Raw genomic sequence first — 24,798 nt, 5'->3', positions numbered from 1 at the left:
CTATGAGCTAAAGGCTGGTACAAAACTCATGAAAGGAGGCAGGGTTTTGATGATAGTGTAAAAGCTCTGTACTCCAAAGCCCTTGAGGTGTTTTGGATGGCATGTGGTAGTAAATTTTATAAATAATAAAAAGAGGTATGGCCCAAAGAATAAAAACCATTATGGGATACTTGCCAAAGGAAGTAGTGGAAAATCTCCTTTTTTTGTTTCCCCTATGACTATGTCGGCCTATAGACACGTGTGTGAGGTCCCAGAGCTGATCCAGTTGGCCGGAGAATGTTGCCCCTTAATTTTTTTCTGCCCACGCAGCACCACGTGACCTTCAGAGAGGGAGTCCTGAAATGCATGCCAATGAATTGTACCTCTTTGTAAAGAAAATATATTTTTAATTCTCATTTTAGGGCAGTTCCTAAGACATTTTGTTTGTAATGGAGTTCATTTTAAAACATTTGGGACTTTTGTTTTTTGATGATTAAATGTCTCAATGCTTTTTTAGAACTTGAGGTGCCTTCAGGTACACACGTTCATACATATGCATTTGTACGTGTATGTGTGTTTTAACAGTTAAAGCTTGTGTCTATTTTATAAAGACTGGGTATTCTACATAGTGGATTCTTCATAGGAATTTATAATATGGAAATGACAATAATAGAACAAGACAAGGTGTGAGTTCAATGAATAAAATCCCCGGTTTCACATGATTTAGCTATACATCTAATGGTCATTAATCATAAATTTTGAATTAAGTTTCCCAAATGGGATAGGTCTATCAAAAGTATTTAGCAAATCACTTCCATATGAAAGAAAGATGAATAATTCTCAGACTTGCTTTTTGGAAATATAATAATGAATAATGTGCTCAAAGACATATCCTCGAAGTATAAAGAGTATAGAGTAGGATTGTTTTGAAATTCAGTGCATTATGGCTTGACTTCCTGTAGTATATAAAGTAAAGCAAATATTTTAGCATTTTCTAGTTTTGTTCTCAGTAAAAATAAACTTCTTCCACATTTTACAGGTACACTTTCTCCATTGTTCTCGGTTCTTCTTTGGATAGCAGTTGCGATCTGCACTTCTATGTTGTTTTTCTTCTCCAAGCCTGTGGGTATTCGGCCATTTCTTGTATCAATAATGCTCAGATCAATATATACAATAGGTCTTGGGCCTACATTAATACTTCTTGGTGCAGCTAATGTAAGTACTTTACTTAGCTTTTTACTGTTATAGAATTAGTTAAAAATGTATAAAGTATAAAAATGTAACTATATGCTTATAAATAATTTATACACAGTGAACTCTAATTTATTGTGAATCTAAATTAACCAGAGTATAATTTGCAAATTCTTTATTTAATTTTGAGAGAAAGAAAAAATTACAAGTAAAAAAAATTGATTGATTTAAGAAGGTAACATTTGGGGCATCACCCAGTTCTGCCATCAATTTAATGCAATCCAATTTAATGCCTTCTGCATCGTATACCTACAGCTATTGGCAAAAATGACTCTGAGCCACAGTTAACATCCTGAAGTGACATCCAAATAATTTAAGAAAGATTAAATTATATTCAGTAGAATTTTGGAATTGAATACCTTTTATCCAATGACCTAAGAAAAAGGGTTGCTCTATGAGAAAATATGAAATTGGGCTCTTTTTATGTGAACAAATCCTATAAACTTGTAAAAAGCATAGATGAGATTAATTTTTTTCTACCAAATCTCGAGATATTAGAACAAGGAAGTGCATTTTTAAGCTTGAGTTAGGCAAGTTTAGAATAAGTGAGCCAGAGTACTATTTCAAAAAGCAAGTGATAACATTTATAGAAATAATTTTACTCAAGAAATAAAATTTTAAGGGGACTAGCCACTTTATGCATGACAAAGCCATCAAGAGATATTAAGAAAAGGTAAATCATCAGGTTGATGAAATAACAAATGTCCAGGTAAGCAAATAAATATTGCTGTATGTCTGCTGAATACCTAAAGCACTTGTTATTTTTTCCTGGCTTTCCAACATGATGTCCTGTAGTCTCGTATCTGTACTTAGGGCTTGTCTCTCCTACATTATACCATTCCTAAGCATAATGATTGATCATTCATTGTCTAGAACTTCATAGGGACTCAGTAAATATTTCTTAAATAAATTAACTAATGAGAGAGAATGAAAAAGTGAGTGAATGATTATCTTTGTACATTTAGGACATCTTGCACATAAAATACGTGGCAAATATTTATTGACAATGAATAAATGAAATAGTCAACAAAACTTTTGAGAATTATAAAGCTGAGCTAACATGACCAATTCTATGTTTCAGTGTTTGTGACCTCTATTTTATTATAATTCTCTAAAAATTGGACACGATAGATATGACAGCTCCCAATTAACTAGAACATTCAGACAACCAAATCACCAATTATCCTCAATCATGTCCATAAAGGGAAATGTACTATACATACAAAGAAGTCTATCAGTAAAGAATTTTGTAAAGTACCAAATGTTCTATTCTGTAAGTTTCTTGAGAGCAGTTGTCACATTCATATATATAAACCTACCCTCCTCACTCTCTCCTAACTCTGTGTTCTCCACCTTAATAGCTGACATTTAAACATTCAAAAAGTGTTCACATGAACTGAGCTTGTACTTTCAATGCTTTGGCAATAAACTCATTTTGCAATATTACCAACTAAGCTAATTATAGAATCTTTGTGAATTTATCTAAATTTTTCTAAACCTATGTGTTTGGCTTAAAAAAAAATACATTGAATGCCGAACCATATTACTTGAAGAAGGAAATCATATTCATAAAACTGGTAACTAGCCCTCAGTAAGACATTAATCCAAGTGAAAAAAAATACATGAGAGAAAGTGAAATAATAGCTAGAGTTGGGCCAAAAATAACAAACATTTACTGGGCCTCTGTTATATCATAGGCAGAAAAAGTACCAAGAGGTAGAGGATATGGTTCTTGCTATCCAGAAGCTGCTATGTCAGACTCACCAATTTGCATTTTCTTTGTCTTCAGAACAAGAATATATAAAGAGATAGGGAATAACGTTCTGATGGTTATTGGGGGAAACCAAAAGCATTTGGAGTATTTTTCTTTCCCCCCTCATGGGACAGGATAAAAAGATAACTTCTGCCTGGTTTGGTGAGAATAATTCCACTGTGACAAATGACTGTTCAAAGGAGAGGCAAGTTTTATACTTTCATTTCTTTATGAGAAAGAATATACATGTATATGTGTATATATATATATATATATATATCTTATTAACTACATGAATCTGTGGGTACACTAATGCCCTTCACAGCAGAAAACTGTTTGCACAGCCAGATAATACATTATAGTCTACCAGTCCAGGGCATTTTGACCAAGGAAAATAGTCAACTTTGATTTAGGAATAAATTCAATGGAATAATTGTGATTTTGATATTATAGATATTAGCAGAAAAGTTACATATAATTTTAATATTATGTGGATTAATAAAAATGTTTTAGCAAATATCATCTACCCTAACTTCTAACATGAGAGGTTCATTACAGAACTATCAATGGTTTACCATTACTCAAGAGGCATGAAAAAAATAAATGAAAACATAAATCAGTCATGTTTTATACCTTAGGTTTTAGTATGTATATTAACTTAATTTACATGTAAAGGTTTGCATTGTGTAACAGGTGAAACTGTAAGTGCTAAAATTACAGGTATCAGAAACAGGAAAAGCAAAAGACATCTACCTGACAGTTTTGCTTTAATGAGAATCAGAATTCTAGACTTTAGGCAAATCAACAAGCCTCTGAATTTCATTATTCTCATCAGTGAAAAGAAGATATTAAAGCCTGGTCTATCTTGACCAGGTTGTTGAGAAGATTAGTGTGGAAGATTTATAAGAGAATAACAGTGGTAATGATGCAATGGTAATATTAGCTACCGTTTACCAGGCGTCTAATATGTGAAGCAGCATTCAGTTGTAAAACATTGCTACCGTGTTTGTATGTTGGTTCACAGAGAGTTGTTTATTTCTGCATTCTGTCTTTCACCATGTTCAGCAAATGCAGAAAGTTCCTTTTTGGGAAAAGGAATCAAGTGAGAGGAAAGCCCTCAATCTGTGTTCTGAGCACTTACTAACAGTATTATCAATTTCTGTTTATTATGGTGCTTCATTTTTAGTGTCATTTTCCATTTCTAAAATTTTTTAAGTTTTGTCTAGATTTCAACTAGTTTACCTTGTCATAGGAGTTATATCAATACTGGAGATATTTCAAAAAATTCAAAGGTTTTTTTTTCTCTCTGCTATAAAATACATCTTATTACCCAGAATAGTTTTCTTCCCATCTGCTACACTGCATCATTAGTTATTGGTAATGGAAATTAATATATTATTCTGACAAATATAAGCACACATTTTATAAATTTGGAGTCACTTTATTTTTTTCATACCACTAAAATTATTTGTAAACCTCATTTTAATAACTATAATATTTCCAGTCATATGGATGTTATATAATCTGGTTAACTACTCTGTTAATTTATTATTTGTATTTTTGTAATAAATAATAATGCAGAAAATATCAGGGAAATATATTTTAATATCTTCTAAACACTTCTTATCTGCAGCATTTTTTTTCTTTTCTAGTAATGCCTGGAAATGTGTGATTTATTTAATAACTTTTTCTTACCATTTTGCAGAGAGGAGTTTAGTAGATAGCCAGTCTATTTACAATAAGCCACTGTGGTCAAATGTAATAGGGGCATCATGTCCCTAGCTACTTACCTGTAGATAGTTTTCTGGGAGTTCCATGTTACTGCTAATCCATAAGGTTGAGTCCCACCATATGTTCACTTAACATACTAATTAAATTATATAGTCTGAGTCAAAACTTTCATATTCTCTCTCTCTCTCCTTCTTTCTTTCTCTCTCTCTCTCACACACACACAAACACTTTTTTCATATAATGTGGTCACTGATTGCCCCTAACTGCTTCTGGTATTCAGTTGCAAAAATTAAAAAAAACTGCTCTAGTGCTGGAATAAAACAAAGATGTGCTAAATATAGTGAGAGATGCTACCATTTATATCACCTTTGTTTACTGTACTATTTTTTTTTTGCAATTTAAAAGATTTCCAGGGTGATTTTGACTGCACACAAACTTTGCCCTGCATGTTGACCTTAGAACCTTATCCTGCCTAAGATGTAATACCACTGAAATGGAGATTTTTTTAATCAAATCATATTTTTAGTAAGAAGGTTGATTTACATGGCTGATGAAAATATAGAGTTGAATATCATAAATTCTGTTTTTACCTATCAATAAATATGTAGTCAATCTTTTTTTTTTCCTTTCTACAATTTATTCCTGCAAAATAGGTCATATTTTCCCATAGGAACAATCCTGATCAGGGACAGAGTACCAAATAAGACCAAAAGAATAATACTAAGAAGAGGACATGGCAACTATAAATTTTTGTGATCACAAAATAGTGACATTTAAAGGACATCACATAGAATTCCAGAGTTATCAGGAACCTTAAGGATTATTCACTTCTAGGCATTTCATTTTAAATATGAGGAAGTAGAGTCCTATAGAGAACAGGAGGCTTTATCAAAGCAAGTAGCACCAGAGCCACATGTGGAACCCACGTGGCCCTCCTTCCGTGTCTTTCCACTATACTGGACTGTTAACAGTCCTGCAAAGACATATTAATAGCAATAAACTACAAAAAATGCTACTTAACTGAATAATTTATTAAAATTAATGATTAATAATTGCTTTAGTATAGTATACGTTAACAAACAAACATTAATTTTGCTTTTGTTTTCGGAAGACCTATGGTAAATCATTTAGATGGTGTATCACTTTTTGAAGACTGTCCAGAAAGCTTACATTGATGCTGTTTCTCCGCCATCACGTTTTTTCCCTAGCATCACACAGTTCACCCCATCTGGAACAAAAACTATATGAAGGGCAGCTTTGAAGACCAGATGAAGAAAGAAAACAATATATGGGTTGTCAGTTGTGGTCATTTGTATTGGTATTTGTGTGTTGACTCAAGAGTCTTTTCACTACCAGCTCGAAAGAGCATGGGCTTTTAACCATCTTGCCCAGTTCCCACACCTTTCATTTATTGTTACCCACATGGACCCTTGCTATAGAAAAAAATGATTGCCTACATAATGGTGTTGACAAATGAAGGACTGGTTAGACAGCATCAAAGTTTTCATGACATGAAAAGGGTTTTTGCAACTTGTTTATTCTCGGCATAAATATTCCCAGCTTTCATGGAAAATGCTATATAAACACAATTTGTAAATTTCATGGTGGGGGAGAAATCAGAGTTCAACTTCTTTCCTACACAAATCATTTATTCTTGCACTTATTTCTCCTCAATATGAACACTTTGAAACAAAAGCACAATTTCCCTACTTGTGATCTTGATAGAAGTAGGTGGATGCCACCGCCAGCCCTAACTCCACTCCACGTGGAGACTTAGTGAAGAGAAAGGAAACTACCCATCAAGCTCTAGGTCAAGGTTCAAAAAGAACAAATACAAAAACCCAAAAACAAATAAGACAGATCTTTATTTTTTGTGTGAAAATGGCAGAGACCCTTTTAGGCAGAAATGTGCCCTTATTTTACATTATTGGAGAAGTGAAATGTATTGCTTTTTTTGAGAATTTGAATTCAATTTATTGTATTTCCTTGGTAGGTAGGGTTTACAAATAGGTTTTCTGCATAATTTTTGTGATTCAATTTAGAGAATTAGAGATCAGAAAACAACATATAAACAATTTATCTTAAACATATTTTTCATCCTTCTGAAAACTTCACAATTTTCAATTTTATGTTTTATAGAATTTTTTATTTCCATTTCATGTTTATGTACTATAGTAGGTGAATCAAGGTAAATAGGGCAAATTTAAATAATAGGCACTCAACAATTTAAAGAATAAATTACTGAATATTGCTTTGCCCGGACATTTTTTTTCACTGTTTTCGTGGGTATTTATTGTCAAATACTTTATAGAGATCAGCACCTTTTATTTATTTCCTGGGTTTTTAAATAATGACTTCTTAAAATATTAAACTTGATCTGGGACAGTAAATATAAAGACATCCATTATACTGTAGCTATATTTAATAATAGTGTAAACTGTTGATGATGAAACACTAAATAGTAAAGTAAAACTTTCTGTTTAAAGTTATTGAAATTGTTAACAAGATAATGAATGGAGTGATAACATCGGTTATGGAGAGGATAGTTAATCAGCAGGGGGGAAATTTAAGAAAGGTTTGACCTTTTTAGCTGCTATGTTGTTAATTTGGTTGGCTCTTCACAACATGCAATAATAACTCATTTCTCATTTCTTCTGTATTGATTTTAACTTCAGAAATTTGAAGGAAAAGGTTTTCTAAACTCTAACTTTTATATCTGCCTCAAAGTGTTATGCTCCTTTTTAGGTTGTCCAAAATCACATCATTCCATAAAACACTGTGCAAAGAGCAACCTGTTTTCCCAAAATCTGGTTTGGACATTTAAAGTCACCTATGGTTCCATTACATAACCCAAAGAACTCAGGGAACAAGTAGGAAGCGCAAACTATTATATGAACTCTTGAAATCTGTAATTCTTTCCTTGATGACTAAGAGGTAAAATTGGCTCTTTGGTTTATAAATAATGCAGTGATTCTAGAACCTAATAGATGACACCAAGTTTATGAGAATTTTTTTCTTTGTAAACCATTGCACAGATCATTGTTATTGCCAAAGAATCTCAGTATAAATTTCTATGTTCCAAAATTATACCACAAAAGGCAATATAAAATGTAGTTTGAATATAGTCTACATGGTCAAAGGCATAATAAACACTCCAAACTGTTTATTGAATTAGTACCCACACATAGGGCTTAGAAATATACATGCATTATATTTATTTTAACCCAGGTACATAAGAATATTTATATTTCCTATATAAAATTCATTAAATGCAAAAATAATTTTAATGACTTACTTGTTTAAAATAATACTTAGTAGAGAAAATCCAGGATAAAAAAAAACCAAGGACAACTCTCTGGAAATTTTCTGAAAAGATATTTTTGTTATATTTCCAGCATGATAAGAACATTTTATGTATTACTTTTAATGTAGAAAATACAATAAAAGTAATATTTAAAAAGTCATTGTATTAAGGGCTTCATATGCATTATGTTATTTAATCCTCTGAAGAGTTTGATGAGGTGACAATTCTTTTATTCCAGTTTTTCAGGAGAAACCATCAAGGCCTACAGTTGCTTGAACTAGGTCACACAACAGAAATGGAAGAGCCAGGATTAAAATTCAGGCCTGGGCCAGGCACAGTGGCTCACGCCTGTAATCCTAGCACTCTGGGATGCTGAGGTGGGAGGATCACTTGAGCTCAGGAGTTCGAGACCACCCTAAGCAAGAGTGAGATCCGGTCTCTACTAAAAATAGAAAAATTAGCTGGGCACAGTGACATTCACCTGTAGTCCCAGCTACTTGGGAGGCTAAGGCAGGAGGATCTCTTGAGCCCAGGGGTTTGAGGTTGCTGTGAGCTACCATGATGCCATGGCACTCTAGCCAGGGTGACACACTGAGGCCTTATCTCAAAAAAAGAAAAAAAAAAAAAAAATTCAGGCCTGTCTTGGTTGCATATCTAGGTCTGTCTGTTTATCATTCTTCTCTCCTTTCCTGGAACTGCAAAGGATACAAGCTTTGCATGTGCTATGTTTGCATGCAAGTTTGTAAGCAATGCTGAAAAACTACAAAATGAGAAATCATGATAGAAAATCATAGACTTTAAGAATAATAGTTTTCATCAATGTACTGCTATCTATGTGAATTTCAGGATAAATAAGACAGTAATGTCTAATCTTTTTCTCCCTTTAGCTTTGTAATAAAATAGTATTTCTGGTGAGTTTTGTTGGAAATCGTGGCACGTTCACCCGAGGGTACCGGGCTGTCATCCTGGATGTGGCCTTTCTCTACCACGTAGCGTATGTCCTGGTTTGCATGCTGGGCCTCTTTGTCCATGAATTCTTCTATAGCTTCCTGGTGAGTACATCTCCACGTGGACAGTCACTGCTGAAAAAATACACAATGCTGCTTCTTCTTATGCCTCTTCCTTTGATTTTTTTTTTTTTAAACAAGGCCTGACATTTAGGACAATTTATGTTATTTTTAGAATTTCCTAGGAAAAGCATGAATTATTATCATTTTTAGTCTTTTTCTCTGGGGAACCACATAGGTGGTGGAGTTCTTTATCTCCTCTCTGAGAAGCAACCAACCATCCCACCTCTTGACCCAGGCTTCATATGACAGGCTGCTTTTGGTTTCAGCCAAATAATATTTCCCTTTGCATTTATAGATTCTCCAACAGAGTGTGGGAGACAAAATGGGGATATATTTTCTTGGGTACTGAAATCATTGTGTTTTATTTATAATATCAAAAGCTAATTGTATCTTTAGAATGGCGTATTGGTAGAACGAGGGGAATAAAAAGTCAATCTAGCAAAAAGACAATGAGTTGTTTTAAGTACAGTCTTATAAGTTTTGGGCTTAATACGTCATTGTTGTTAAACTTATCTACATATCTTTAATTCATTAAACGGATTTTTCAGATTATTTCTAGAGGGTTCTTTCCCTGCTGGTTCTCAGTTTTCCTTGTTACATGTATACTGTTTTATAGCCATAAACCAGGAGAGAAGTCAATACAAATATGTGATAATGTTTTGAAACTTAAAAAGCAGGTTAACATCATGATGCTACAAGAATGATTTATTTATATCTCCAGCCCATAGTTGACATACAGTAGAGAGCACTGTCCAATAAGATGATTTCTGAAAATCAGTGGAAGACATAAAAATATTTTGTTGACCCAATTTGCTTGGATCATGAGGGATAAATCCAGGGTCTCCTGCTTCCCCATTATCTAGCACACCTATGGGAAGACTGAAATGAGGCCAATGTTTCATTTACCCTCAAACACTTGAAAGAGCCACAGCGAAGAGTGGATTTGTCTATTATATTTTGATACAAACTTAACTTTTAGGCAGTTAAGTTAGATCATTAAGCAGTAGATTTTTTTTTTTCAGTTCCAGCAATCCAAATGATTTCTCCCTCTGCCCTGTTTCACTAGAAAAATTCCATTTTTCACTTTCCTGTGATATATAAAGTCCTATTATACCCAGCACTTTTACCTATGACATGTAATATTCTATAGTTTTCAAACCACTTTATTGAAGTATGATTAACATACAAAAAGCTATATACCTTTAATGTATACAATTTGATGAGTCTATGTTTTTATGCTTCAGCCTTCTTATTTATACAGTGGATAGGGAGAATATGGGAGACCAGTAATATCAAGGTCCATTAAAACAGATAATACGAAAAATGTGAAATGATGAATGTAAATCTTTATGTTTTCCAAGGAAAGGCATTTAACAAAATAAAGGTATATTCAAATTATTACAAGTTATGAGTAGTAATGTTACTTTTACGTTACTTAACCCTATTTTCTAGTTTTCTTTTCCTCTGGTCTTTTATCGGTCAAGTCTCATGATACTGATGTTAATATTTTTTTATTCAGTTGGTTATGAAAAGTATATAGTCCATTTTGATGTTTAGAGTACTAGAAGGAAATTATAATGTACGTAATACCAAAAATGGTATTTAAACATATTTTTAATTTTTTTCCACTTAAAAAAATATTTCAGTATGAATTCCCTGTTGTGCCCACAAATGTCAGTCCTTTATCCAAAATGATAAAAACCACACTCTAGATTTTCCTTTCAGAAATAAACAGAAAGAACCATCCACTGCCCGATATCAACACCTTTTGCAGCCACAGGATTCTAATTCCATGGGCATAGTATGGGGCCCAGGAACGTACATTTTTAGCAAGCATCTCAGGGGCTTCTGAAAGCTCCAAACTTTCTCTAGAGCTGACCTAGACCACCTTGTCAGATTTTTTTTCTTTAAGCCTCTCTTGAGTTAATTTAAAGAAAAATCTCTAGTATGTCAACTTAATACTTAGATAAATGGAATAACCAGAGTGTTGAGAATTTTGAAGTTGCATTTGCATTCATTAATATGTCTGAACTAAAGAATATCGATTCTATTCTAAAGATGGCTGCTCCTTCCAGAAGATAAACAAATAGCAAAACGGTCAGACTTTTTCTTTTATTTGACTATCGTAAAATATTAGTTTCCTTAGGTGAGCAAACAAGTTAATATCTATATAGCAATTCTTTGCAAGACTACAGTTAAATTGGAAAGCAACAGTATAATCCTCAGTACTCAGAAAAAAAAATGTAACAAGGCCTTGATGTTTCCGAAAGGATGTATGACATATAATTAGTTGTTTCAGCCAGTTCAGAAATTCTAATTACTGCCCACAGATAGCAGAAGGCAAACTTCAATTATTCCAATTTTAAAAATACTGTTCATTTCCAAACAGATATTTATACCTTTTTAAAAGTTAATGTCATTTTATTGCTCTTAACCAGCTCTTTGTAATAAAAGCTAATGTATAATTTCAACTTTATAATGTAGCAATAAATAAAATTTTTCTTAGTGTTGGCTACAGATAGCAAATATATAGGTTCTTGACTAATGCATAGATTTTCTACTACTAAAGACAATATGGATGACAGCTCATTAGAGAAAGTAAATTAGCAAAATTAAATATTATGTTTTTGTATATACTTCTATTTCCAAAAGTATATATTAAAGTAATACGCTTTGTTCTCATTATATCCTTTTAGTAAGGAAAGATGTTTGCATTTATCAAATATTTTTAAATTTCATACATTTTCTGTTGCAACCACCTCATAAAATTGTTCTTAAAATATCACCTCTAATCTCTTAATTAAATAATATATGTAATGAATTTGTCAATTATTCATGACTTAGGAGGACCTAATTCAGCATTCTCACTTTAGCCATTTTATATATTTCAAAAATAACTGCAGTGTATCAGTAAGAGTAAAAACAAAGAATAAGTAGCTAAGCTGGTTAAGTACAATATTATAATTTTTCTAACTTCAAATTTAAAACTATGCTATTTCTATAATGTCTTAGTAAATTGATATTATGTTGGTTATGAAACCAATAAATGTACATTATAGGCTGTGTCAAATTTATCTTTATTGCAAATGGTTATTAATATATTCGATAGAAGAAATAAATATTTTGGTTCTCTTTTTTTTTTTGGTTCATTTTTATGGTGGTTTAGGTTATTTTTTCTTAGGTAAACTATAATGGCCTGCATTTGTATTTGTAATTATGTTTATGTTTATTCACCTTTTGCTCCACTGAATTTTTTGTTGGTTTTTATTTTCTTTATTTTTGTAGCTTTTTGATTTGGTGTACAGAGAGGAGACTCTGGTCAATGTCATCAAAAGCGTCACACGCAATGGCCGCTCTATTATTCTAACTGCAGTCCTGGCTCTCATCCTTGTCTACCTGTTTTCCATTATTGGATTCCTTTTTCTGAAGGATGACTTCACTATGGAAGTGGATAGGCTGAAAAACCGAACTCCTGTCACAGGTATTGCTATTACCACTAAATGAGCTTTCTCTGATGGCCGATACGACTTGTGCATAGCTTGTTAACAAGATTACAGATAAACACTAATGGAGGAAATATTTTCTTTCATTCCTTTGAGAACATGTTCTTATTCACTACTGAGAGTCAGGAATGTGAAATACTCTTAGGCTGTATATTAGCTGTCAGTGTACACAGTGAAATACACAAGAACATCACTTCACCTCAGCTCAGTCTCAGTAAGAATGCTGACTATATTCCAGAAGACAGTCAGCAACTTCAGTGCACAATAACAGCTTTGAAATTCTTTTCCTCCTCTTTTTCCCTGTCTCCCCCCAAAACAACACCTAGATCATTCACAACCATTACTCCATACAAGTTTGATCATAGTACAATATCATATGGTACTTAAATAATTGAAAATGATAAGTGCTCTCATTTAGAAACCATCAGATAATAAGAAATTTGGTACAGAAGACATACATGCTCAAAATACTGTGATTAAAAGACTGGCTCTAACAGTGTGTGACTGTCAGAATTTCTGTACGATCTTTACTCTTGTTGACTGGTTAGACATACTCATTTCTATTCACCGTGGTGTTAGGGCTTACTCTTTCCATGTTATTTTTAGTTCTTTATTTATTATACTTTCTAATGTCTTCTTTTTTCCCCTTTCCTAACTTTTGCTGTCTTGGTAAAATTTCTTTTTTATTCTTTTTATCCTCTCCTACTTTGCTAGATAGAAATCATAGTTCTGCATTTTGCTGATAGTTTTTCTGAGTGATTCCACTGACTATGGGTTGTAGAGAATGGAAGCCACAAAACAACACTTTCTCTCCTCAAACCATTGTATTTTAAACTAGGATTTCATTACTGATGGCTTGTAAATGATATTCTTTCTTGCCTTTAATAAACATTTCTTAATTATTAAGTTGATAACATATGGTAGTATCTTTCTTAGGTTATGGGATAATTAAGTGGCATTTAAGTCTATTAGTAAGTCTAAGTGATCAAAGCACATAATAGAAACAACATATGCACAGATTAAAAGTTATTAAACTTGAGACTCTAGTGAATTTCATACCTAGGTGTTAGTCTTTATTCACAGGAACATGAAATATTTTCTGTTACTGCCTTTCTTATTCTTCCCTAAATGTTACTTTTTCCAGAGTTTTATGTAAGTATTTGGAGGAAGAGCTCACACATGTATTAAACTTTTTGTGAACTATAAACTGTCTATTCTCAAAAATCTCCACGTTTTAATTACTAGATTTGAGGCATGATCATCCTGAGTTTCTTCTTAGTACAGAGTGAATCTAAACCTGAAGCATCATAATTTCTGAATTCAAAATGTGTACAGAAGTTATTGTCTTCATAAATCCTGCTAGTAAATATTTTGTGTTATTTAAAAAGGAAGTTAGTGTCATTATATTGTGAATATAAACATTTTCCTTAGAAAAGATACTTTTTTTTTTACAAAATAGGTAACACTAAACCTAAAATTTCAAGCTCTTTACTAAAAATATTTATGCACATTCATATAGAAAGCTGTTAAATAAAGCTTTTGTACATACTATGAAAATCTAGCATATGGGAACAGTTAACAAAGTCTAATGCTTGAATCTTCATAGAGTGAGAATATATGTGACACGATGCCCTAGAAAAAGCACCCTTGTTTTCATAATTTTTAAATTTCATTTCTAATGCCATATCTTGTCTCTATTGATACATAGCATAAAGTTTATTCTTTCAAGTACTGGACACTGTTTACTTCCAAAGTTGACTATGTGTTTCCCAAGTTGACTATGTGTATTGAGTGAAATTATGGAGGTAACACACACCTAGGTAGCAAGTGAAATTGGGAGTGCAGAAGACGTAGGCAGTTCTTCAGTGAAGGTGAAAGAATGATCAGAAAACCAATAGAGGGGAGCAAAGAGGGGAGGTTGAAGGTTCTAAAGCTGAGTGGCAAAAGCTTCACAGGTGCATGTGAGAGCAGAGGGTGGATAATTCGCAGATGGCATTGGGAATTTAGAGAACACACATCTTGCCCGTGTGACCAGAGGAATCTGTGGCTTGATAAATAGCCACCCCTTGAGCAGTGTTTGGGGGACTCCATGTCTTAGAAAAGCCGAAGGGCTTGGAGGGCAGGTTCTGTTGGGAAGTGGAGGTGACGGTATCTCTCACACATGTCCCTCTTCTCCATTTTCTGTGCCGTCCTCCTATTTCTCACCCTCGGTTCCGCTCACCCGGAATCCTGCAGGAGCCACTCCGTGGCTCCCCCACCTTCAGCCTGTTTTCTGCCCACATCATTCATTCTAACCTCAGCTCTGATTCTCTCTCATTGGTTCCCAAACGTTTGGATCTGCACTGGCCGTGGGATTCCTGGTTTAGAGCAGTTGGCGAGCAGCCCTGGTCACTCTGCTCTGTGCCTTTGTTGGCCTCTGTGCCTTTTGTCAGAAAAATGTTGCACCCTTTGCTCCCCTCCTTACCTTCATGTGTGTAAATCCTGTGACTCTTTTAGAGAGATCCTTCTCCAAAAAGCAGTCTGGGTTTTTCTCCCCTTCTAGAATTCTCTTCTCCCTCCTCTAATGCACTCCATGTTTTCAAATCTGTACTTCACGTTCTCCATCCAACCGTAATTACGTCTATACCTGTGTGCCCTAATTGACTGTTGATTCTCCAAAGCCTCACCTCTGGGACCTCAGAGCCTAAAAAGCAGGTTTAAGAGGAACCTCTTTACTTCATATTTGTTATGAACAACCAATTTTTTGTATATATGTATAAAAGTTTCCGTATACAAATAGAAAGGTAACTATTTTCTGTCCCATTCCGGGCTCGGGAGATAGGTGGTGAGCCAGCAAGCAGATGGATTCCTGGGGGCTGTGGAAGATCCCGAACGGGGATCTGGCAGAAGATTCTTGCTTCCTGAGGCATTTTATGCCCTTGTTCCCGGAAGCCCGTACTTCACTGCCACCACCTGCAGTCTCTGCCTCGGTGGTAGTGCCCAGTGGCTTAGGGCTCAGGGACTGCCAACTTCACGGAGGGGAAAGTGTTCCTGGCATCCCAAATCGGAACCCCGAATGCATGTGGCCATAGAACCATTATTACACATGGTGGTTACAGCCTACAGCATTATTAACACTTTATCTCAGCCACTTAAGAAAGATATAAAAGGCTTTTAGTGGGTTGGCCCATGAACCCATTCTCTATTTATAAAATTACTTCAATAGGCAAAACTGTGTTCAGAGTTCCAAACTAACTTACTAACAGACTTTAGGAACACAGTTAAGTTAGAGTATAAGTAATTTATATGCCTTTATCACTATAAGTTCATTGCTTGTCGTTTGCATGTTTGTCTCTATACCATATTCTACTTTGTGTCTTCTCAGGCAGTCATCAGGTGCCTACCTTAACTACCATTATGGGAACATGCACTAAGGAGAACTGCTCACCCACGATACCGGCTTCAAATACAGGTCTGTAGAAGGGACTCCAGGACAGTATGAACTTGATACCTCTGAAGTTCTATTTGGTAAATGTATTACCTTTGAGAGAGTTGCTCTAGGAATATCATAGTGGGTTGAAATAGAAGAATAGAGGGTAAAAGAACCAAAAGGATTCAAACTGGTGAAAGGATTTCCATATTGGTCATTTTGTACTCCCATCCTGTTCCTTATATTATTTCTATTCATGAGAATTTAGCGAATTTACTTTGTGATATGTGCTGCTAAAAATTCTGTTACCATATTGCAAACCACACTAAGTGAGCCCCTTTTAACTATATAAGCCTTTAACACGGGATCCGGAAGAGCATGGGCTTAGAACACAAAAGATTTGGGTATAATCCTGGACCGGACACCTTCTACCTCTGTGTCTTGGATATGTTATGCACATTTTCTGGACTTTGTTCAAATGGTTTGCTGAGAGAGAGTGGGGGCGGGGACTATGAGAATATGAAACGTTCCCTACCTCCACAGGATCATATAAAAATAATTTTTTAAGCTCTAAATTGTTCTCTTAGCATGTGGCAGGAATCTAGAAACTATGGCATGTGTGATGTTTAATGAAGTATAGAAGAAATTAGTGATCTATTTCCTGAAGCAGCAAAGATTTAGGGAGTATACATCTTTAAATATTTCAAAAGTTGTCTTTTTTTTTTTTTTTTTTTTTTGAGACAGAGTCTCACTTTGTTGCCCAGGCTAGAGTGAGTGCTGTGGCGTCAGCCTAGCTCACAGCAACCTCAAACTCCTGAGCTCAAGGGATCCTCCTGTCTCAGCCTCCCGAGTAGCTGGGACTACAGGCATGCACCACCATGCCCGGCTAATTTTTTTCTATATATATGTATATTTTTAGCTGTCCATATAATTTCTTTCTATTTTTTAGTAGAGATGGGGTCTCGCTCTTGCTCAGGCTGGTCTCGAACTCCTGAGCTCAAACGATCCGCCCACCTCGGCCTCCCAGAGTGCTAGGATTACAGGCGTGAGCCACCGCGCCCGGCCAAAAGTTGTCTTATATTGAAAAGGAGCAGATTTAGTGAGAATTGGTGTGTTCGGTCTACAGAGGGCAAAATTGGACTCAGGGAAGAAAGAGGCAAGCACAGTGTTAAGAATCGAGTTCCCCAGTTTCCATCTGGGGAACACATTGTTTGTCTGGGCATCATGGTAGTGCTTACTTTCCTAAGTTGGCTTTTTCCTTGAGATGTTGCACTATCGCTTGAGGAAAAATGGGTGATCCCTTCTACTGACTAAATATTTCATGCTTTATGACCTAGAGGTCACAAATGCATTGCATCCCAGTGTCCAGTACTAAAGGCACCGTGAGCAGCTGCCACCAGGACTTCTCTTCCCTACCTCCTGCTCCCCCAAGCAAGGCTCACAATGCGAACCCTTAACATTACTGTGCTCTGCAGTTTGTAAAATCCTGTCATAGGCATCTTCCAGTTTAAACACCTCTGATTTCTTCGTACTTCTTTACATATTATAACAGTGACTCTTGTGATACTCCAGGGCAAGCAGTTGAGTGGGGCTGTATTATTCTGGATACTGGAATTTGGACCACATCACACTTGTTACCCATATTTGGCTGACTCTTGGCTAAAGGGCCATTCTTCACCGATTCAGCTGTGAAGCCATAAATGCCCATCCTAGTCTCAAATGATTGGGAGTTTGGGATTTCAAGTAGAAAACCATGAGTTTATTTGTATATATTTCTGCCAGCCCATAATCCCAAGACGTCCCAGTTTGTCCAGTGAATAGATCAAGAGTTCTTTAACAAGGTGATCTCTAGATTTCAGGTCTCTTACAGTTCTAATGTGCCATGAACATCCTGGTGTTTGTATGGATCCTGAGTCTGTCAAGCAATATTTATTGTCCCTCATGGCATCCTCAAATTTGATAAGCACTAGAACAGGGGCTGGCAAACTGTGTCCCATGGGGAAATAAGATTTGACACCTGGTTTTATATAGCCCTTGAGCTAAGAATGATTGTAAATTTTTAAATTTTTTTCAAGAAAAAGATGTAATGGAAACTCTATGTAGCCCACAAAACCTAAGATATGTCAAACTCATTTGTCAGCAGCTCACAGAATGTGTCACAATCTCAAATTCAGGTCTACAGGTATTCCTCTTTTCTTATCATTATCCGTGATTTTTTTTAAAAATCACAGAGAGCTATTTTGAAAACCTGGACATAGTTTAATTAGGTAAAATTAAATAGTTCTTGGAATCTTTTTCAACCACTTTGAACTTGAGTTTCTTGTCACCAGTGTACTTGTTATCTCCTTTTCAATTCAACATTCTTTCTCCTTAACACAGTATGAAAAATATGTTAAGAAGTTTACTTTATTGTTTTTTTTTTTTTGTTTTTTTTTTTGAGACAGAGTCTCACTCTGTTGCCCAGGCTAGAGTGAGTGCCGTGGCGTCAGCCTAGCTCACAGCAACCTCAAACTCCTGAGCTCAAGCGATCCTCCTGTCTCAGCCTCCCGAGTAGCTGGGACTACAGGCATGCACCACCATGCCCGGCTAATTTTTTCTATATATATTTTTAGCTGTCCATATAATTTCTTTCTATTTTTAGTAGAGATGGGGTCTCGCTCTTGCTCAGGCTGGTCTCGAACTCCTGAGCTCAAACGATCCACCCACCTCGGCCTCCCAGAGTGCTAGGATTACAGGCGTGAGCCACCGCGCCCGGCCAAGAAGTTTACTTTATTGTTAACACAAATATTTTAACGACATGGCTCCAAGTATAGTGATGCTATGCCTGAGTTGGTCTTCAGTCTCCAGATGTTACTTTAAAAAATTATTGCCTTTATTTTATTTTATTTATTTATTTATTTATTTTGAGACAGAGTCTCACTTTATTGCCCAGGCTAGAGTGCCGTGGCATCAGCCTAGCTCACAGCAACCTCAAACTTCTGAGCTCAGGCAATCCTCCTGCCTCAGTCTCCCGAGTAGCTGGGACTATAGGCATGTGCCATCATGCCCGGCTAATTTTTTCTATATATTTTTAGTTGTCCAGATAATTTCTTTCTATATATATATATATATATATATTTTTTTTTTTTTTTTTAGTAGAGACGGGGGTCTTGCTCTTGCTCAGGCTGATCTCGAACTCCTGAGCTCAAACGATCCTCCCACCTCGGCCTCCCAGAGTGCTAGGATTGCAGGCGTGAGCCACCGCGCCGGGCCCTATTTCCTTTATTTTAAAGCAAGTATTCTTTGTGGTTTGATTTTAAGAACAAAATAATTCCTTTGCTAGTGAACCAGCAACAAAGCTAGTGCTCCTTCTTCCAGAGTCTACAAAGAGGGCTGACCCAATGGGTCCAGAAAAGCATCTGAGTTAGTGATTCTCACCCACAGCATGGCAGCCAGGAGCTCCTAAGGCACCATGAGATGACTGCCAAGGCCCACTCTCCTGGGACGAGATCTTCCAGGTCACACATAGTGTGAGCATACCCCAGGATGATTGGCAGCAAGACTGTATGCAATTCTATCAATTGTAGGCTTTACACCATCCCCCAGGCATTGTTGTTGATGCTCAACCAGATATTCTATTGTAATTATATCATGAATTGTGACATTTTGATATTAGCATTTTTTAAAAAATGAATATTTTTATAAAACAGGAGACTAGTTAAGTCAATTCAGTTACAAGTCTTTGATGATGATGATGATGATATTAATAATACTAAAAGCCTTGTGTATTCATTCCTTTCTTCACTCGTTCATACAGTGATATTTATAGAGCCCATACTCTGGGCCAGCCACTGTGCTAGGAGTTCAGGACATGATGCTGAGTAAATAAACATGATTCTGGCCCGTACGGAACTTATAAAATAGTAGGAGAAGCATAAAAAGTTATAAAATAAGGCAAGTGTTACACATAGTGCTATGATTGATAATCACAGGACAGCCTGGCTATAGGTAGATTAGATGGAGAGACCTTTCTAAGAGGAGTTCTTTAAGCTGAGACTTGGAGGAGCCAGTCAGGTTAAGAGGAGGGAGAAGTGTATCTGGGCACAGGGAACGTCCCGGAGTGAAAGCCCTGAGACATGTCCAGGGAGCTGGAGAGGGCATCCTGGTTTCAGGCACTCCACTGTGCACACTGTGGGCATTGTGCCACTTCATCATCACCACAGCCTTGTGAGATAGATACTGCAATTATCCTCACACTTTAGGTAACAGCACCGAAGGACAGAGACCTTAAGTAGGTTACCATGATCACATAGCCAGTGAATCAATGTAAATCAATGCAGATTCCAAAGCCTGTGCTCCAACGTTCTGTTTTATTGCCTCCCAGTTAAAAGATTAATGTCTATGAATTATTTCTTCCCTAACCAAGATGTAGAGATTGCTAAAAACTCTGCTTATCATCTTGCCTTTCACTGAGTATGTTTGGGTAGATTTTCTTGAAGGATGTTGTCTATGAAAGGCAATTTTTTTAAATATAAATATGTCTATGACATATTTATCAACTGGAGTTGATTTTGCTGCCACATCTACCCCCAAGGGCCATTTGACAGTGTCTGGAGACATGTTTGGTTGTCACAACTGGCGTAGGGGTGCTACTGGCATCCAGTGGGTAGAGGCCAGGGCTGCTGCTAAACATCCTACATTGCACAGGACAATCCCCACAGCAAAGAATCATCCAGCCCAACATATTAAGTGTTAAGGTTAAGAAACTCTGTTCTGTTTGGATATTGGTTTATAATTCTGAATACAAGCTCTTATCAAAGGCTTTCCATGAAAACCTCTATAACCTGCTATTCACCTAATATAGTACACAAAGAACATAATTTCCCCCTCCTCTGTGGATAAATGGGGAGGATTCTTCCTCTCAGGCATGTTGCCCCATGGCCAAAGTATCCATCTTTTTAGGCTGCAACAGAGCTAGAAGTTAGGGGAAGAGGTGGAGACAATTTTGCTAGGAAAGCTGCCAGAGTAGGGAGGAAAGCAAGGATTCCAGTGGAGAGTGGAGGAGTTTCCGCTCTAGAGGTGTGTCAGAGACACTGTGGGGAGCCAGAGATGGTGGCAGTAGCTTTTTATAATTAGGGATTATTCCTAAATCAGTGTTAAAAATACAGGAGTGCCGGTATTAATCTACTCTTTCTTCTGTACCATTTTTGCATTTCACGTTGTAAGGGATAAAATTCATCTGAAAATTTTGTGTATTTGATCTTCTAGCCTTTGCCACCTTTAAATTTTGGCCACATGTATTTAACTGCAAAAGCAGGGTGAAAGCTAGAACCTGGTGTTTGTTGTGCAGCATGTATCACTTAAATTTAAAAATAACTTCTATGTCTAAGACCAGGATTACATTTTAACTTGCAAACCCTAGTGTGCATTTGTGACAACCTTAGTTTGTTACCTTCTGGACAGCAGGTCCACACTACAGAAGGCCCAGACATACACAGTAGCTTAATAACAACCCTTGCGGTGATTGGGAGGCAGAGCAGCCAGCTCCCTCGGAAGGCTCTTGCGGATGCGGTAAGGTCATTGTCCCGGCAGCAGAAAATTCACACGGTAACTGGCAACCAACTGTGGTTAAAAAAAAACAAAAAAGAAATCGTTGTATTTCATTTGCTACAAACCTCCCTGATTCCTGCACAAAAATATTCACTTAAAAAAAAACAAAAACCTAACTATTCTAGGAAAGCAAGGCCTTTTTGAGACAATTTACAAAATATAATTATGATTATTGTATAAGTAAAAGTCATTTGAATGTACCTAAAAAAGGAGGAAGTTCACAGATGTTTAACATTTATGAATAATTCATGTTTAATATGTTTTGGTATTTTGCTTTAATAGAAAAGATTGATGAATACCAGAAACCAGTCAGCCTTAATGCATTCTGCATTTTGGCTCCCCACTGGGGTGCCTAGTGTTTTTAAAATTTTTTTTTATGGTTAAAATTTTTTAAATAAGCATTTCTGTAATGAATTGATTATAATTAAAGGTTAAGACTAACGAACAAGAGGTTTTCAATTGTACTCAAACTTTCAAATGTATCTCAATGACAATCTATTGCTTTCTAAGAAACCATAAAAAAAAACCACTGAATAATTTAATTATGAAAGCAGGAAAAAATGGCATTATTAAATACTCTTATTCAAGCATGGCCAGTATTTTTTAAAAATTTATAGACTAATACCTCAGATTCGGGGGAACTATTTCAGAGCCAATAAAAATGTTTTTACTCCTTTCCTTATACGAAACATTTTATTTGTATTATAAATTCAGAAAAAATATTTTACTAGTCATCTGAAAATAAGGATAATTTAACCTCATATTGTTCAAGTCTAGAATTTGTTGATTATTTTAAAACTATAACTTTCTATGAGATTTAACAGCCTATATGCCAATAAATTGGAAAACCTAGAAGAAATGGATAAATTCCTAGACACATTGCAACCTACCAAGATTGAACCAGGAAGAAATCCAAAACCTGAATAAACCAATACAAGTAATGAGATAGAAGCAGCAATAAAAAGTCTCCCATCAAAGAAAAGCCCAGGACCCAGAGGCTTCACTGCTGAATTCTACCAAGCATTGAAAGAAGAACTAATACTAATCCTACTTCAAGTATTCCAAACAATTGAGGAGTAGGGAACACTCCCAAACTCATTCTATGAGGCCTATATCATGATGATACCAAAACCAGACAAAGACACAACACAAAAAGAAAACTATAGGTCTATATCTTTGATGAATATAGATGCAAAAATCCTTAACAAAATACTAGTAAACTGAATTCAACAACATATTCAAAAGATTATTCATCATGGTCAAGTGGGATTCATCCCAAACTTGCAAGGATGGTTCAATATACACAATTCAATCAGTGTGATACATCATATCAACAGAATGAAGGACAAAAACTGTGCGATCATTTCAATTGATGCTGAAAAAGCATTCAATAAAATTCAACATCCCTTCATGATAAAAACTGTCAAAAAGCTAGGTATAGAAAAAACTTACCTCAACACAATAAAAGCCTTACATGACAGACCCATAGCTAGCATCATACTGAATGGGGAAAAATTGAAAGGCTTTCCTCTAAGATCTGAAACAAGACCAGGATGCCCGCTTTCATCACTGTTATTCAACATAGTAGTGCAGGTTATAGCTAGAGCAATCAGACAAGAGAAAGAAATAAAGGGCATCCAAATTGGAAAGGAAAAAGTCAAATTATCCTTGTTTGTAGACAATATGATCTTATATCAAGAGAAACCTAGAGATACCACAAAAAAACTATTAGAACTGATAAGCAAATTCTGTAAAGTTGCAGGATACAAAATCAACATACAAATATCAGTAACATTGCTATATGCCCACAGTAAACAATCTGAAAAAGAAACCAAGAAAGTAATCTCATTTACAGTAGCTACAAATAAAATAAAATACTTAGGAAGAAACTTAACCAAAGAAGTGAAAGATCTTTATAATGAAAACTATAAAACATTGATGAAAGAAATTGAAAAGGACACAAAAAAGGAATGATACTGTATGTTCATGGATTGGAAGAATCAATACTGTTAAAATGTCCATACTGCCCAAAACAATCTACAGATTCAATGCAATGCCCATCAAAATACCAATGACATTTTTCACATAAATAGAAAAAATAATCCTAAAATTTATATGGAACCACAAAAGACCCACAATCGCCAAAGCCATCCTGAGCAAAAAGAATAAAACTGAAGGAATCACATTACCTGACTTCAAATTATATTACAGAGCCATAGTAACCAAAACAGCATGGTTTTGGCATAAAAATAGACACACAGACCAATGGAACAGAATAGAGAACCCAAAAATAAATCCACACATTTATAGTGAATTTAACTTCAACAAAGTTGCCAAGAACATACAGTGGGGAAAGGACAGTCTCTTCAATAAATGGTGGTGGTAAAACTGGATATCTTTATACAGAATAGTGAAACTAAACCCTTATCCCTCATCTTATACAAAAATCAAATCAAATGGATTAAAGACGTAAATCTAAGACCTGAAACTATGAAATTACTAAAAGAAAACATTGGGGAAACGCTTCAGGACATTGGTCTAGGCAAGGACTTCTTGAGTAATTGGACAAATGGGATGACATCAAGCTAAAAACCTTCTTCACGGGAAAGGAATCAGTCAACAAAGTGAAGAGACAACCCACAGGATGGGAGAAAATATTTGCAAACTACCCATCTGACCAGGGATCAATAATTAGAATATATTAATATAAATAGCTCCAGTTACTCAATAGGAAAAAAAATCAAATAATACAATTTAAAAATGGGCAAAGGATCTGAATAGACATTTCTCAAAGGAAGAGATACAAATGGTCAACAGGCATATGGAAAAATGCTCAACATCGTTAGTTATCAGAACAGTGCAAATCAAAACTACAATAAGATACCATCTCACCCCAGTTAAAATAGCTTCTATCAAAAAGACAGGCAATAATGAACGCTGGTGAGGATGTGGATAAAGGAGAACCCTCGTGCACTGTTGGTGGGAATGTAAATTAGTTCAACCATTATGGAGAACAGTATGGAGGCTCCTCAAAAAACTAAAAATGGAGCTACCATATGACCCAGCAATCTCACTGCTGGGTATATACCCAAAGGAAGGGAATTCAGTATATCAAAAAGATATCTACACTCCTATGTTTATTGCAGCACTATTCACAATAGCCAAGATTTGGAATCAACCTAAGTGTCCATCAGCAGATGAATGGATAA

General features: G+C 35.5%; 1 protein-coding gene across 3 annotated transcripts in view; it reads left to right on the top strand.

The window, feature by feature from the left end:
• ITPR2 (inositol 1,4,5-trisphosphate receptor type 2) overlaps window positions 1-24,798 on the top strand; it is a 462,476-nt gene that overhangs the window by 373,506 nt on the left and 64,172 nt on the right. For all 3 annotated transcript variants that reach the window (XM_069490734.1, XM_069490735.1, XM_069490733.1), the window contains 4 exons: window positions 1,019-1,194; window positions 8,906-9,070; window positions 12,374-12,569; window positions 15,956-16,042. In XM_069490734.1, coding sequence (XP_069346835.1) covers window positions 1,019-1,194; window positions 8,906-9,070; window positions 12,374-12,569; window positions 15,956-16,042 — 624 coding nt within the window. The remainder of the gene's footprint in view (window positions 1-1,018; window positions 1,195-8,905; window positions 9,071-12,373; window positions 12,570-15,955; window positions 16,043-24,798) is intronic.

The sequence above is a fragment of the Eulemur rufifrons genome, chromosome 16 (genome assembly GCF_041146395.1).
Source record: "Eulemur rufifrons isolate Redbay chromosome 16, OSU_ERuf_1, whole genome shotgun sequence".
In the NCBI taxonomy this organism is placed as follows: domain Eukaryota; kingdom Metazoa; phylum Chordata; class Mammalia; order Primates; family Lemuridae; genus Eulemur; species Eulemur rufifrons.
This window is presented reverse-complemented; position numbering and strand designations above follow the sequence as displayed.